Genomic DNA, 16,001 nt, shown 5'->3' with positions numbered 1-16,001 from the left:
ACAACACGCACGCTCAATCCACTTCAGGACTTGGCGCTTGCTGTTCCTTCTAGCTGGAACACTTCTTCCAGATTTCTTTTAACTCATCCGTGTTCTTTGCGTATTTCAGGTCCCTTCTCAAAGGTCGGTATCTTGGCAGACCTCTCTATCCAAAAGAACACACTTGCACCACCGCTCTTACCCTCTACCTGCTTATATTTCTTCGTGACAGTTATCATCACTTCCAGATTTTACTTGTCTGTCCCCTGCCACCAAGAATCAAGAATGTGAGATCCTTAAAGGCAGGGGCTTTGTAACCTTTGCTCATTGCGGTAGCCCCAGACCTGTGTCTGGCACAAGGCAGTGTTTAATAAATACTCTCTTAAAACATATCAATGAACTAGATTGAGTATGTGGGAAAATAAAGCCCAACACACACTGATGGAGGTAAGTACTTCCTTTGGGTTGATAGTTCCGTTCACAACCTCACCATATGAGCTGTGGAAACAGGGAGCTAAATCGCCTTCCCTGTCTATAATTTGAAGATTCTCTTCCAAAAATATAAAATCCAGTCGTAGTAGCCATTTTAACTGGAGCTCTTCTGCGGTTGTCAAATACTGCTTCATTGTTTTTGCTTTCCTTGTCTTTGGAACTTTTTTTCAGGCAAATGGATATATGTGCCTCCTTTAATTTTGCTAATAAAAGTTATTAAATGGCTGAAATGGCTTTTTGTATTTGTTTTAGTCGAGAGTTCAACTCAAAATAACATCTGCTTCAGAGAAAGGGTGACAGGTATATTTATATATTAACACATCAACAAGCCTTTATTGAACCTCATTGATTCCAGGCCCTCCACTAGGATTAGAGATGCAAAAATAAAACAGTGTTTCCCTACCTTGCTCTATATGCTTATAGAGCCAAGTTTTATTTATAATAACCATAAAGACAGACAGCCATCAGCTGTCAACTCCCTTCCAGCATTGCCCAATGTCACACCCCTTTCCCAAGGAGGCCACATCCAATGACTGATGAATGCAGGGCTGTTAATAGTATCTAAGGATTGTTGGAAGGCCCCGCCCTCTCACCTCAACTTGGGACAATTCTGATTGGTCATCCCATCTCCAGAACAACCTGCCTCAGCTGAGGCCCCCCAGTAAGACTGCATCACAGCCCGACTTCTCCCTCTGCCCAGTTCTTCTTCCATTCCCTCTCACAAGTGATGACCCCAAGAGCATTCCCTAATAAATCTGCACACTAGTCATGTAAGAGTCTGCTTTCTGGGGGACACAACCTGTTACACTCTTCACATTTTTCTGATGAGAACATAGGCTTAGAGCGTTCAGTAAGTTGCCCAAGTTTGAACTGTAGGAAGTTCTATATAGAGATATAATAAAATATTGGGAACAGAGGAGGGTTTGAGAAAAGCTTTTTACAAGGGTTTGCATTTGAGTTACAGCATGACTTTCCAAAGTGGAAAAAAAAGACCATTCTCGGCTGAGGGAACTGCATTAATGAGAGTGTCTGGGAACATGAGAGGGGAACTACAAGAAGCCCCTAGTGGCTGGACTCTAGGGTCTTTGGAGCAAGCACTAAAGTGGTGAGGAGAAAGGACCAGTTCAGTGATGGTAAGAAGGTAGCCGAGGAGAGAAAACTCTAGGTCTGGGAGTAGATCCTAGCTGAGTGGAAAGGAATAAGAGCCCCTCAGATCTTCAGTTATCTAAGAAAGGGAAAGAGGAGCTTCCTTGCTTTTGGAAAAAGGAACCACTGCCAATCTCACTGGCAAAGGCCACTCCCTAATTAGGATATGTTCATATATGGCCTTTGTTATTTTCACCTAGGATCACAGAATATTGAAGATGGAAGAGACTCCAAGATCATCTAATTCAGAGGTCGGTCAATATTTTCTGAAGCACTGACATTCCTTTTTACAAATGTGATCTTATGCCAGAATCCAATACTTGACTCAAAAGATGACCTGGGAATGGATTGGGCACCCACTGACACCACCCTCAGTCCCTTACCATGGCGAGGCACTGCCTCAGCACAGGGTCAGGAAACCATTGATGTAGTGCATTCATTCATTCTTGCAACAAATATGCCAGGAGCTGTCGAAGGTGCTGGAGATACAGTAGTGAACAAAACAGACAAAGACTCGACTCTTACAGAGCTTGTAGTCTAGAGAGGGAGATTGACATTCAAGAAATAATCACATAAATACTGTACGTAGTAAATTCAAACTACATACCACGAATGAAAAGTGCAAGGCACTGTGAGAATATGTCCATATGCCCAAAAGTACATATTCTAAGGTCTTTAAATAAAAGGAAAAGGGATGCCTTCCTGAGGAAGTCACATTCAGGCTGAGTGAGACTCAAAGTATGAATACGCATTTAGGAGTTAGTCAAGTAAAGGGTGGGAAAAACACTCCACACAGAGGGAAGAGTTGATGCAAAGGCCCCTACAAGGATGGAACTTAATACTACCTACTTATTTATTTACTACCACTATGATGACTTACTACTACCAGAAAGAAGCCACTACTTTTTCTATGGATATATATAAAATCTAATATGAAATAATGTACCTAATTTCTCTCTTTGGATCATAAGATATTTTCCATGTCATTAAATATTCTTTAAAAACTCCAAGAGATGGTTATATAATTTGACCATTTTTCTATTTGGGTGGTTCCACTTTCATATTAATAAATGATTGGATTGATGAAGGTCCTTGTGTCCAAATGTGTGCCCAGATATTTTGGGGCTGAATATCCAAGATTTGGGTAGCTGATTGAATTTGTAGATAAGTTAAAAGAGAGTCTGGGATTCCTGGCTTGGGTGACAGGGGAGATGGAGGTATCAGTGATGACCATAGGAAATACTAAAGTAGGAGCAGGGTTAGGGGGAAAATGATGTGTTTGGTTAGGGCATGCTGAATTTGAAGTTACTCATATATCCAAATGAAGCTGCCCAGGAGTCAGCTGAATCTATCTGTCTGGGATGCAGGCTCCAGGTCTGAGCTGCAGGGACAGATTTGTGAGTCTCTAACATACAAGTAGCAACTGGAACCTAGGGTTTAGATTAGCTTATCAAAGGAGAGCACAAAGAGTGAGAAGAGCTGAAACTGAAGAACAAAACCCTGAGAAAATCTGAAATTTTGAGGCAAGGAAAAAAAGGAGTGACAACTATGGAAGAGAAACAAGGAGTCAGAACAGTAAAAGAACTGGGATAGAAGGGTACCCCATGAGATAGAAGGGGACTCCCATGGGATAGAAGAGTATCCCACGGGATGGAAAGGTACCCCAAAAACCAGGGAAGAGGAAATTTCTTTTTCTTTTGAGGAAGATTGGCCCTGAGCTAACATCTGTGCCAATCTTCCTCTATTTTATGTGGGATGCTGCCACAGCATGGCTTGACAAGCAGAGCTAGGTCCATGCCCAGGATCTGAACCGGCAAACCCTGGGCCACCAAAGCGGAGCACACAGACTTAACCACTAGACCACCTAGCTGGTCCCAGAAGAGGAAATTTTAAAGATGGAGTCATCAACATTAACTTGTTAGACAAATTCTCTAGACATCTATTTTGTGCCACACACTGTGTTAAGCACTGGGAGCGAACAAGACAAATCCTTTTGGTGCTTAGTGCCTAGTGGGGAAGACAGTGTTGTAAACTACTTAAAAGGCCAATATATTTGGCAGGTTTAAAAGAATTATGCCTTGCTTATTTCTAAAAACACCTATGTGGCTTACAAAACATTAATAGGTAAAATAGAATTTAAAACAACTAAAATGGGAAAATTCAGGCAAAAGGAAGATAGAAGCAAGAAAAATAAGACACAAAAATACATGTTCTAAGGTCCCGAACACTTGCTTTAAGCTTTGGGCAGGTGTTGTAACAAGGGAAAACAAGATCAGGTATGACAGTCTCAGCATCCATGGGATAACAAAACAGCTGCTCAGAGCAGGCGTTGCTATTCCCAGGACTGAGATCAAAGATAAATTTCCCCCACGGTTTCTCAAAACAAGATCATGTGTTGTATGAACAGTGTCCTCAACCGCATCCTTATAGTAAATCCAACAATTAATTCTATGGGACTCTTTCTTTATTACAACATCTCTCAATCTAGGCTGAAGGCAATTCTGTAGGCTTGGAAGAGGTGAACAGCATAGCCCAGGCAAGAAACTCCTATAGTCTGGTTTAGTACAGGAAAGATTTAGAAATATTTGAAAGAATGAGTGGATTATACATTCTTCAGATGATCCTTCATTCCTTTAGTTAATACAGTCCATAGATACTAGTCTCCTGGATCTCAGCTGACCCCAAGAACACAAAGTTAGTACTGGTTTCAACGTTTACCACATCACAGATCCAGAACCACTTTTCTTTCTTTTCCCAAAATTCATTTACAGGGTGAAGAAGATTTTGAAAAAGTCCCTCAAAAGAAATGCTAGAATTAGAAAAATTACCGTTTTGTAATCTGTAATGAAATAATTGATTCAGGCAACAACCATCAGTAGATAAAACTATTAGTTGAAAAGTTGACCAGTAACAGTACAATGGAAGGATTAAGCTCTCACCATCCGAACCCACTGACCAATCCTTGTATCACTAAAAGTGGGACAAGCAGGGGCCTGCCCGGTGGCTCAATGGTTTAGTGAACACGTTCCACTTCAGCGGCCTAGGGTTCGCCAGTTCGGATCCCGGGTGAGGACATGGCACCGCTTGGCAAGCCAGGCTGTGGCAGGCATCCCACATATAAAGTAAAGGAGGATAGCATGGATGTTAGCTCAGGGCCAGTCTTCCTCCGCAAAAAGAAGAGGATTGGCAGCAGATGTTAGCTCAGGGCTAATCTTCCTCAAAAAAAAAAAACAAAAACAAAAACAAAACGGGACAACCAAATATTCTGTGGCCCCTGCTGCCTCCTTCTCTTTGTTTAACCAGGCTGGTCAAATGTGGTAGACAGTTATGTTGGTATCTCTGGATGAACTATGACTCCTGGTATTCAAGACCTCATGTAGTTCCCTCCCAATAAAAGATGGCAGAAATGACATTGTGCCATTCCAGTCCTAACCCTTTAGAAGCCTGGAGTATTTTCTTTTACCCTTTTGGAACCCAGCTGCATGCAGTAAGGAAGATCAGGCTATACCCTTCCATAGAGAGAAGCTACATGCAGAGGCCCTGGAAGATGTAGAGAAAGGCCTTGATAGAAATAAATGCAGTGCCTCACCAAGACCCCAGTGATGTTAGAAGCCTTCTTGGACCGTCCAGCACAGCCTATCTGCCAGCTCAATGCAGCCCTGTGAGTGACTCCAGACAGCACCACATGGAGCAGAAGAACCAACCAAACAACCTACAGAATTGTGAAAAATAATAAAACCTTATTTTAAGCCAGTAAGTTTTGAGGTGCTTTGTTATGCTACAAAAGATAGTCTTCAACCTGGGCAGCATCATGATTTACTGTTGGAGAACCACATCTACTTCTATATTCATGAACAGTCTCACACTTCAGTGTCCACTGGTCCTGAAGCAGAAGTTCACGTGGGTAAGAGAGAGAGAATTGAAGGAACTTAAACCCAAAGAGCTTGTGTTACAAATCTACACCTGAATAGTTGCTGTCATAAAAATTATGCCTCCATAATTTTGCTTAATGTACACACTTCAGACATGAATTATGGAAGTCATTATCTACTTAGCACTTAGAGTCATTGAGGGGGATGGACTGGGATCCTGGACTTTGTGCCATTGGTGACATGTGAAAAGCACTGCAGGACTATGCATCTGGCAGGACACGTTATCTGCACCCAAAATGGGGAAGAGGGATACTGTGCATTTACCATGTACTTTCTATCTTTTAAAGCATTTAGTTTCACAACAACCCAAGGAAGTAAACTTGTAAACTTGTACTCATTTTTCAGGTGAGGAAACTGAGATCAGAAAACTTACCAAGGTCACACAGCTATTAAGTGGCAGAGCCAGTATTCCAATACAAGCAATTTGCCTAAAGTAGATTGATTACATTAATGGCCTTAATTGTTCACACCTCTCTGTATCCACATCCTCTGCCATGTGACTTTGCAGTTCCTCTCATTAAAAGTAGAATCGATTATCCCCTCTCTTGATTCTGAGTTCCACTATATAAGTCGCTTTGGCCAACAAATTATTAGCAGATAGGACACATGCGGAAACTTGAAAATGACTTGCTCCTCTGCAATAACCACGAGAACATGCCTGGGTTAGCCTGATGGACACAAGAAACAGAGCCAATTTGCTCTAGTCATCTCAGCAGAAGTCATCCTGGTTCAGCCTAACCCAAGACAAATGAGTGAGCCCAGCCAAGTTCACAAGACCGACCTAGCCAGCCAGCAACTGACTGCAGATACACAAGTGAGCCCCCTGAGATCAGCCAAGGCCTGCCTAGCCCAACTCCACAGACTTGTAAAATAAATAAATGTTCTTGTATACCACTGAGCTTTTGTGGTTGTTAGCATTATTGTAGCAAAAGTAACTGAGACACTAGCTCTGGAGCCCATACTTCTAATGAATATTTATATTGCTTTTCAAATTATTGAGTTTTAGGTAACTGACACGTGAGTAGATATATTTAGCAGCGTTGATAATCTTGAGTTTGGAAGAGACATTGAGTAGTGAAATATATTTGAGAATCATTTTAAAAGAAGTGATAGTTGAAAGCAAGGGAGTGAATGAGTTCTCTAAATAAAAGAATACAGTACATATTTACAAAGGTAGAGTGACAGAGATTTATCATTCAACAACCAGAATAAGAGAGGTAAAAAGAAGAGAAGACACACAGTAGGCAGAGAATGCAGGTGGGAAAAACTGATCAAATGCCAGCACCATTCAAGTTTAAAGAGGGAAGTTTCAGGAGATAGTTGTCACTGAGAAACAATCATTGGATTTTCTAATTGGAAATGTGTGACTTCTGAGAGAAGCCACGGGCTTTGGAATTACACACACCCAGGTTTGAATTGTGACACTTACTTGTTGTATGTACTTGGGCACATTCATTTGTTTGTAAACACGTTTAGCCTGGTATCTGACATTTGCTAAGAACCCAACATTTGTTGTGATGGTAGTGGTTGTGTTATTTAAACAGTTTTGAACAATGGCCTGTTTTATTTTCCCTAAAGAGTTTCTTGGGGCCAGCCCAGTGGCCCAGTGGTTAAGTTCATGTGCTCTACTTTGGTGGCTTGGGGTTTGCAGGTTTGGATCCTGGGTGTGGACCTACACACTGCTCATCAAGCCATGCTATGGCAGTGTCCCATATAAAAAGTAGGGAAAGATTGGCACAGATGTTAGCTTAGGAACCACCTTCCTCAAGCAAAAAGAGGAAGACTGGCAACAGGTGTTAGCTCAGGGCCAGTCTTCCTCAGCAGAAAGAGGAGGACTGGCAGCAGATGTTAGCTCAGGGCTGATCTTTCTCAAAAAACAACCAAAACAGGGGCTGGCCCCATGGCCGAGTGGTTAAGTTCGCATGCTCCGCAGCAGGCAGCCCTGTGTTTCATTGGTTCGAATCCTGGGCGCGGCCATGGCACTGCTCATCAAACCACGCTGAGGCAGCGTCCCACATGCCACAACTAGAAGGACCCACAACGAAGAATATACAACTATGTACTGGGGGGCTTTGGGGAGAAAGGAAAAAAATAAAATCTTTAAAAAAAATGTCAACATCTTTAAAAAAAAAAAAAGAAGCCAGATAGATTTGAAAAGGAAAGACGGAATACTGAAGCAGAAGCAGAGTGTCGACTAATCAAGTATGAAATTTGTCAATAAAAAAGAAGTGAAGAAACAGGTATGGCAGATTGGTCTAGGCAATATTCCTTTCCCTCATCTTATCCTTCCCTGTAAAGGAAAATGTAGCAACTTTAAAGGCAGGGGAAGGAGCTAGCGAAGAGGGAAAGTTTGAGGTCTATGGGGTGGATACTTGATTTTAAAATGTACTGAGGGATGTGAAAGGGCATGAAAAGTACTCTGAAAAAATGAATTCATCAGGGAGGAGAGGAAGTCATAGAGGGAAGAGAAGAGCCACTTTTTTTCTCTAATCTAGAAAGAGAGAAGATGCCAAATATTAAGAGGTAGCAAGAAAAAGATGACAACAGAGTTTATACCTCCTCAGTCCTAGCAAAAGAGGGGTAAGGTTAATGACTGCAGCCAGGGGAACGGCAAGGTCTGGAAGAGCTAGTGTGGCACTATGCTATCTCAAGGAACTGACACAGCATCGCTAAGGATGTCACTAAGCACTGGGAGCTGAACTGAGGCAAAAATAAATATTTTGTAATTATCATGTAAAAGGATATAGATATTGTTACTCTGCCCATCTTCTCTTTTTAAGTTCAATGATTCTAAATGGTTCTCAAATTCTATTCCTTCCTGAACTACATTTTAAAACTGAAAGCAGTTTAGTGATAGTTCAGGATATGTGAGTACTAATCTGTAACTAGGTAATTAACTATGTAACTAACCTGAATATGTAATCTTACACAAATCACCATCTTTCTGAGCAATGAAGTTACTGTGAGAATCAGGGGAGATAAAATTTAAATTGGGGAGTAGGGTTGGTAACAATTGTTTTTACACCCCCAACTTTTTATTTCGAAAAATTTCAAACGTATAGAAAAGTTCCAAGAATAGAATGAACCTCTGTACCACTCACCTAGACTCACCAATTATTAATTCTTGCCACATTTGCACGCACGTGCACACTATATATATGCTCTCTTGCATATGTGTGTTTCATAAAGCATGACTTCAACCTTAAAAACTTTAGCTTGTATTTCCTACCAAGGTCATTCTCTCACATTACTACAGTAGTTATCACACTCAAGAAATTTAACACTGATACAATACTATTATGTGATACATACTCCATATTGAAATTTCCCCAATTATTCCAGTATTTGCTCCTTATAAATCATTTCCTCCAATCCAGGATCCAATCAAGGATCACACATTACATCTTGCTGTCATGTTCTCTTAATCTTTCTCAGCCATTTTTGTCTTTCATAACACTAATTTTTTGAAGAGTTCAGGTCGGTTGTTTCACACGATGTGCCTTTTTTAAAAATTACCTTGATTTTGTGCCTTCATGATTAGATTCAGATTAAACATTTTTGGCAGGCCTCTTACATAGATAATGTGTCCTTAAAAGTTACACATTTTGAAAAGGAGAAAGAGAATAAGGGATTACATCATCACATGAAAATTATATTACTTTGTATATAACACACATAATTATCATAATCCTATGATCAAGTGTGGCAGACATGCAGATTTTCAAATCACTCTTCAAGAGGTACTCACTGCCCAGCTGAGAGCAATGTGGTTGGCTGATAACATTTAGCTGTTAGTTCCTCCAGTGTCAATTTGAGGTCACATTGTTTTTTGCTGGTTTTTTTTTTTTTTTTGAGGAAGATTAGCTGAGCTAACATCTGCCACCAATCTTTTTTTTTTTCTGCTGAGGAAGACTGGCCCTGAGCTAACATCCATGCCCATCTTCCCCTACTTTATATGTGGGATGCCTGCCACAGCATGGCTTGACAAGCGGTGCTAGGTCCACATCAGGGATCTGAACTGGCGAACCCTGGGCCGCCAAAGTAGAACGTGTGAACTTAACTGCTGTACCACCAGGCAGGGCCCATGGTCACACTGTTTTCTAGGTAGCTACCAGTCAGTGACAGAACAAGGTGACAGCACTAGGGCCTAGCCATTTCTGCCCATGCAGGACTCCCCTAATGGATAATCTTGGCTCCAGATCTCCCCACGGGGCTATCAGAGACTTCATTAGGTCAGCATTACCGTCTGATAACTCCTGGTTAATCCTGCTCCCTCCCATTTTCTTTCACTGATGTTACTCCCCAACAAATCATTTGCATTCCTAACTCCACCTCAGCATCTGCTTCCTGGAAAACCCAACCTGCAACAGTCTCATTTAACAGATGAAAAAACCTGGAGATCAGAGAACTTTAAGTGCTATTCCAAATCATAGCTGGAAGGTGATACAGCTACTAGGATTTGGATATAAGCAAACTGACTAAAAACCAAAATCATAAAATATAAATTCATGTTATGAATCAATGTACTCAACACATGTAGACTCTCACTATGCCTTGACTGCAATTTTCCTATTTCTCAGCTTAAGTATTTCCAAGCAAATCATCTTCAGAGAAACCATTTCTTTTATTTCACACCCATCAACACTTACGCCAACCTTTAGCTGAGAGTCTATGGGACTGCTACTACTTTACTATGTTGTTATGTATTTTGATGATTATAATATAAAAAAATAAGTTCTTGGAGACTAGTATTTTTTATCATATTACATATCCCAACGACACATGCTATTAATGAATGTGACATAATCTGTTTCAAAAGAAGATAATCTATCATGGTGAATAAGAGCTTTGGTATGGAGTTACACTGACTTGAGTTGGAGTCCCAAAGCTGCCACTTCCTTGTTGTATGATGTTAGGCCAGCCACTTGACCTAAATCGCAGGGTTGTAATGAGGATTAAATGTAAGTAAAGCACTTTAGTAGAGTGGCTGGAACATCCTAAGTATTCAATAAACGGCAAGCACTATTAAAAACCTTTTCTGATTATCTCCTAAATGCCAGGCATTACACTAAACTCTGGTGATGCAGAGACAGATCAACAATATCATTCGATCCTTGAAGAGGATCATAGTATAATTATGAGGAAGAAGAAAACTAAAAACCATAAATATATATTTTTTTTCTTTTTTTTTTTTTCCTTTTTCTCCCCAAAGCCCCCTGGTACATAGTTGTATATTCTTCGTTGTGGGTCCTTCTAGTTGTGGCATGTGGGACGCTGCCCCACCGTGGCTCGATGAACGGTGCCATGTCCATGCCCAGGACTCGAACCAACGAAACACTGGGCTGCCTGCAGCGGAGTGTGCGAACTTAACCACTCGGCCACGGGGCCAGCCCCCATAAATATATTTTTAAAATTCAAATAGGTCTTAATGGCTGATTAATAAGTGCATCATTTCAAACGTCAAAACTTTAAATACTACACCAAATGACTTATTTTGCATACTTCAGATTAAGAAATAACAGGAAGACAATATTAACAAACTTTATACCCTTCACCCTTAATATCTATCAAATAAACTCAACATCCAAGTTATACATTTTTAAATAATTTTTATTGAACTAATTTTAACAACACTGTTCTAGCTGGTGGCAGCTGCCCCAAACCAAAACAAAGCCATCATGAATGCTATTCAACATCCTCAAAGTAATCCAGTTTGCTTCTGTATTTGGAATTTAGTTAGACTTTTGACATCACATAATCAAGCAAATAGCAGTGCATACTATGTTACTGAAAAAGACTTTATGCATTTCATTAAAAAAATCATTTTGCAAGTGGCTTCAGCTTTATCAACAATCTTATTGACACATTGCATACTTCATGCTCTCGAAATAAAAAGTGCCCTAAAACTAACTCTAAGTTTTTCACTGATATTACTGAATACTATCTAGGTTTATGGGAATTAAAGTTTTTACCAGTATAAGAGGCAATAAGTTACTGATATCTGCTGACACAAATTCCACTCAAACTAAAAACATCCTTGATACATTCAAAAAGACATCTTGTAAATATTAATATGCTAGTGTATATGCTGCAGTGCAAAAGAAGTGACACCCTAACCTTTCCTGAGCTTTAGGAAATTAACCTTTTTCTGACTATGACTCTCAATTTAAAATAGGCTCTTTATTATATGAAGCCATGTCAAAACTATATAATTAAATTAGGTTTTTGAAGAACTGATAAGATTGGTCAGAGTTACGGTGCTTTAGAGTAATGAAAAAATTTTCAAGGCAGAAGTATTTACAAAACTACAAAGGAGACTACGGATCTGCATGTAGTATAAAGATCAAAGATAACCTGATTCCCAAATGATCACAATTATCCCTCACTTTCAAAAATATTACACTGAAAGACCTTATGGTAAGTTATCTAGCATTAAATATACCAACCTGTAGTATATTATACATTTTAACACATTCTTCCATAATGCCCAGTAAGAAAGAGTAAGAGAGAAAACATTAAAAATCAAGAAAATAAACATGCTTTTAGGAATGTTTTTTGCATGTGTGTATGTCAGGGGAAATGAAAATGACTTCTCGTTAGAACTGTCTATATCCTCAAAATTACAAAGACCGAGTTTCTACTTCAATTTTTTCTTCTGCTTGTAGTGTATCAGGGTCAACATGAACAACTGGAGGTCGCAGGATAACTTCGGGCCCTCCACCATAGATAGACTGTAGAAAATTCCATGTTTCTTCAGAGATCTGACCAGAATCTGCTCCTAAAATTAAATGAATAATATTTACAAACCTACATATTCATATTGCAAACGCTTTCACAATGCGCTCCCAGCATGAATCTTCTAGCAATACTCGAGAACTTTTGGTTAACATGAATCTTCAGACTACCAGTCCATAATGTTATAAGCTGTAATTTTCTGGTCTGTCTTAAAAAGTTAGAGATCCCTTACCTAGCTCCTATCAACAGGCTTCAAACCTTTCCTCAGATAAAAATTAGACACTAGCAGCTTTTCCACTATTTGTCCTACTTCATGTATGAATTACATCGTTGAGCTGGGGAAAAAAGTGGCATAGACAGCTAGAGATGATATATTAAGAGTGACAAATCACTAACAAGTAAAGGCTTAAATATTAGTCAAACTTACCTTGCCTGAGCATCACATTGCCGCATTTAGTGACCGCAATTTTAGTGTTGTCAATAGGACCTGGAGGATCTAAGTCAAAAGGAAAAACAAATGATCAAAACGCATACTTTTCAAAGAAATGCACCCAAGATTTTCATATTTCTGTGCCTGAAATAACTGAGGGATGTAACTATATAATCAGATTGGTCATTTTTTAGCCAGACTATTCTAGTCGATTCTTAACTGTCTTGCCCTGAGCTGCTTCCTTTCTGGATCTCAGTTCCCCCAAAAGAGAACGAGGAAAGAAGGGTGAGAGAGGCCCTCTCACCGCCATCCAAAATCTAAGAGAAATGATTTCTTAACTATCCATTTGGGGATTACCAGTTAAAATGCACTTTTAAATGCTATAAAAGAACAATTCCTTTGTAATTTAAAACAAATTATGTACTTCTTGATTTGTTTCAGATTGTCATTAAACTAAAAATAAAAGCATTACAAAATGAAATGCTAAAATATATCCTTTTTTAAAGTAAAGAAAAAAACCTAATAAGATTTTTTGTTTTCCCCTTGAATACAAAAGTAAAGTGCATATTCATTATAAAAGCCGTAAAAGAAAGGCACAAGGAAGAAAAAAAATACCGCAATCCCACTACAGAAACACAGGCAAACTGTTTTATTTATGTGGTCTTTTTGCCTTTGCATATGTTTGCCTTTATTCTTTTTTAATACAAAAGGTTCAAAGTATGCATACTGTATTGCAACCTTTTTCATATCAAGAACATCTTACTTTTAAATTATTACATACTATCACATAAGTTATTCTAAAAGTCCACACAGTATCCATTGTAATGGATAAACCATAATTTCACCAACCTTATTATTGGATGGATTGGTTTTAACTTTTCAATATTAAGACAGCAGACTTAATTTTGTCAGTTCCTTGGTTCCTGCTATGAATATGCTATCATTCACGACATAGGTGTTAAAAAATTAAAAACACGCAAAATATAGACTAGAATGTCCTGAGGGCAGGGATCTTCTTCTCTATTGTTCACTGATGGAACCCCAAGTGCACACAGATACTCAAGAAATGTTTGTTAGACAAACAAATTTGCAAAGAATTTCATTTTTCAGTTAACCACTTACCTCCATCTTTACCCTTCACAAAACTTTCCCATTCTCTAAACCACTGCATACTGATGCAATAGAAAGTAGCTGGAGAGTCCTCTTCTTGGAATGCTCTGTTGAGCTATGGGGGAAGAAAATATCCATGACCTCACATCCAGAACTTGTTTTGTAGCAGAGCAATAAAACCATTCTACTTTAGCATCTCACATGGCCAATTCCTCATACACAAAGAATGTGATGGACATCGACGGTAAGTTATCTTAATACCAGAATACGTGCTAACACCTATTAATAAACAATTCTAGGTTATGTCTCAAAATTTTGCAAGTATACACAAAAGGGGCATACAAGACTGGATAAGGGGAGATGGTCAAGGCAAAGTCTTCAAAACAATAAATACTTCATACATTTATTGAAGACCTGATGTGTAAATCTTATTTAAACATGCCACATCCATGGTCTACAACTTACTTCTGTTCCCTTAAAATACCGATGGACATGCTGCTATTACAAACACAATGCTGCCACGAATGATCTCATACATGTCATTTCACAGACAACATACATATATGTACAGGATAAATTCTCAACAGTGGTGGGACACTCCCTGAAGATGTTCACTTCCTCCCCTAGTCCTAAGCCCTAAGAATGAGTATGACTCAAACCAGGCGAAAAGTCTATTAGAAATGGAGATCTTCAGAGGAGTGACCTAACGGTTAGAATGGAGTCATTCCAATGTCAATTTTGTTACTATATACCCAGGGCTACCTTGGTTCCTGAATTTCTGGAGGTCTGGTTATTTAGTTTTTCTTTTCAATAAATTTCTTTTTTGCTTAAGTTAGCCAATCTGGCTTCCACCACTTTCAACTAAAGAAACGCAACTGATAGAAAAACTGGTATAGAAAGAGAGGGATAGGGGCTGGCTCCATGGCTGAGTGGTTAAGTTTGCGCGCTCCACTGTGGTGGCCCAGGGTTCGGATCCTGGGCGCGGACATGGCACCACTCGTCAGGCCACGTTGAGGTGGTGTCCCACATCCCACAACTAGAAGGACCTGCAACTAAGATATATAACTATGTATCGGGGGGGTTGGGGAAATAAAGCAGAAAAAAAATTAAATTAAATTTTAAAAAAAGGAAGATTGGCAACAGTTGTTAGCCTAAGTGCCAATCTTTAAAAAAAAAAAAAGAAAGAGAGGGATAGGCAACAGAGCCTGAGGAAAACGAAGGGTATTTGAAATTTCTCTAATTGTAATAGTGTGAAAAGGCAGTGAGACTCCCCAAAATATTTCATTATGGGTAACTAAATGCCCATGGTACATACTACCTGTGGACAAAGACAACCAAGTTCAGATAATGTCTCTCCCATAATCAAAACCCTGCTATTGTCCCCAAAGATTCTAACAGTCCAGCACTACCTCCATGATCTGGCCCCAGGACTTGCCTTCATCGTCTAATACTTTCTTCCTCATTTCTTTACTTCTGGTCACACAGACCTCTTTGTTATTCCCAGAACCAAGCAGATACATTTCTACCTCAAAGCTCTTGCATGGTTAACATTTCTTTTTGCAGATATCTGAGTATCTCCTCACCTCCTTCAAGTGTTTACTTAAATGTCACCTTCTCAATGAGGCCCATCTTGATCATCCTGGTTAAAATTGCACCCAGCTCCTCCCCTCATTACTATACTCCGGATGCCTCTTATCCTGTTACATATTTTCCTTTTCTATAGAACTCATGACCTTTTAATATATAATATATTATTTATTAAATGCAAGATCTTTGAGGCTAAGGATCCTTATAGGACACAAGATAGCTGCTTCCACAGAAGGATGAAAGGCAATCAAAAACGTTGTGGCTGTCTCTGACGGTTAACAAAGAAATCAAGGCATATTTGTGAAAGCACAGAATTGAAGTTAGGACTTCTGTGATATACAACCTACCCCTGAGGACAAAGATTTCTGAAATGTAATGTCAGACTGATTCTGCCAGAAGAATTCATTTAATTCATAGCATTATCAGGTTGGAATACTTTTAGGATTTTCTTTATCTTTGGCATTAGGGTCTTTCTTCCTGATGTGTCAAGGTGGGAGCTTTTAAAAATTTAGTTAAGTACAATCACCCCATTAATTTAAAGGCATCTGTTTTTTCCTTAGTTCTTGGAAATTTTTCTAAACTATTGCTCT

The 16,001-nt window shown here is 39.3% G+C and overlaps 1 protein-coding gene across 10 annotated transcripts in view; it reads right to left on the bottom strand.

The window, feature by feature from the left end:
* Positions 1-11,141: 11,141 nt before the first annotated feature.
* Positions 11,142-16,001, bottom strand: part of USP33 (ubiquitin specific peptidase 33) — a 53,633-nt gene continuing 48,773 nt past the window's right edge. For all 10 annotated transcript variants that reach the window (XM_070268821.1, XM_023641823.2, XM_023641819.2 and 7 more), the window contains 3 exons: positions 13,837-13,939; positions 12,712-12,780; positions 11,142-12,327 (listed from right to left, as the gene is read on the bottom strand). In XM_070268821.1, the coding sequence (XP_070124922.1) occupies positions 12,170-12,327; positions 12,712-12,780; positions 13,837-13,939 (330 nt within the window). In that variant the 3' untranslated portion in view covers positions 11,142-12,169. The remainder of the gene's footprint in view (positions 12,328-12,711; positions 12,781-13,836; positions 13,940-16,001) is intronic.

Source organism: Equus caballus, chromosome 5, assembly GCF_041296265.1.
Source record: "Equus caballus isolate H_3958 breed thoroughbred chromosome 5, TB-T2T, whole genome shotgun sequence".
In the NCBI taxonomy this organism is placed as follows: Eukaryota; Metazoa; Chordata; class Mammalia; order Perissodactyla; family Equidae; genus Equus; species Equus caballus.
Note: the sequence above shows the minus strand (reverse complement) of the source record. Positions and strands in the feature narration are given on the sequence as shown.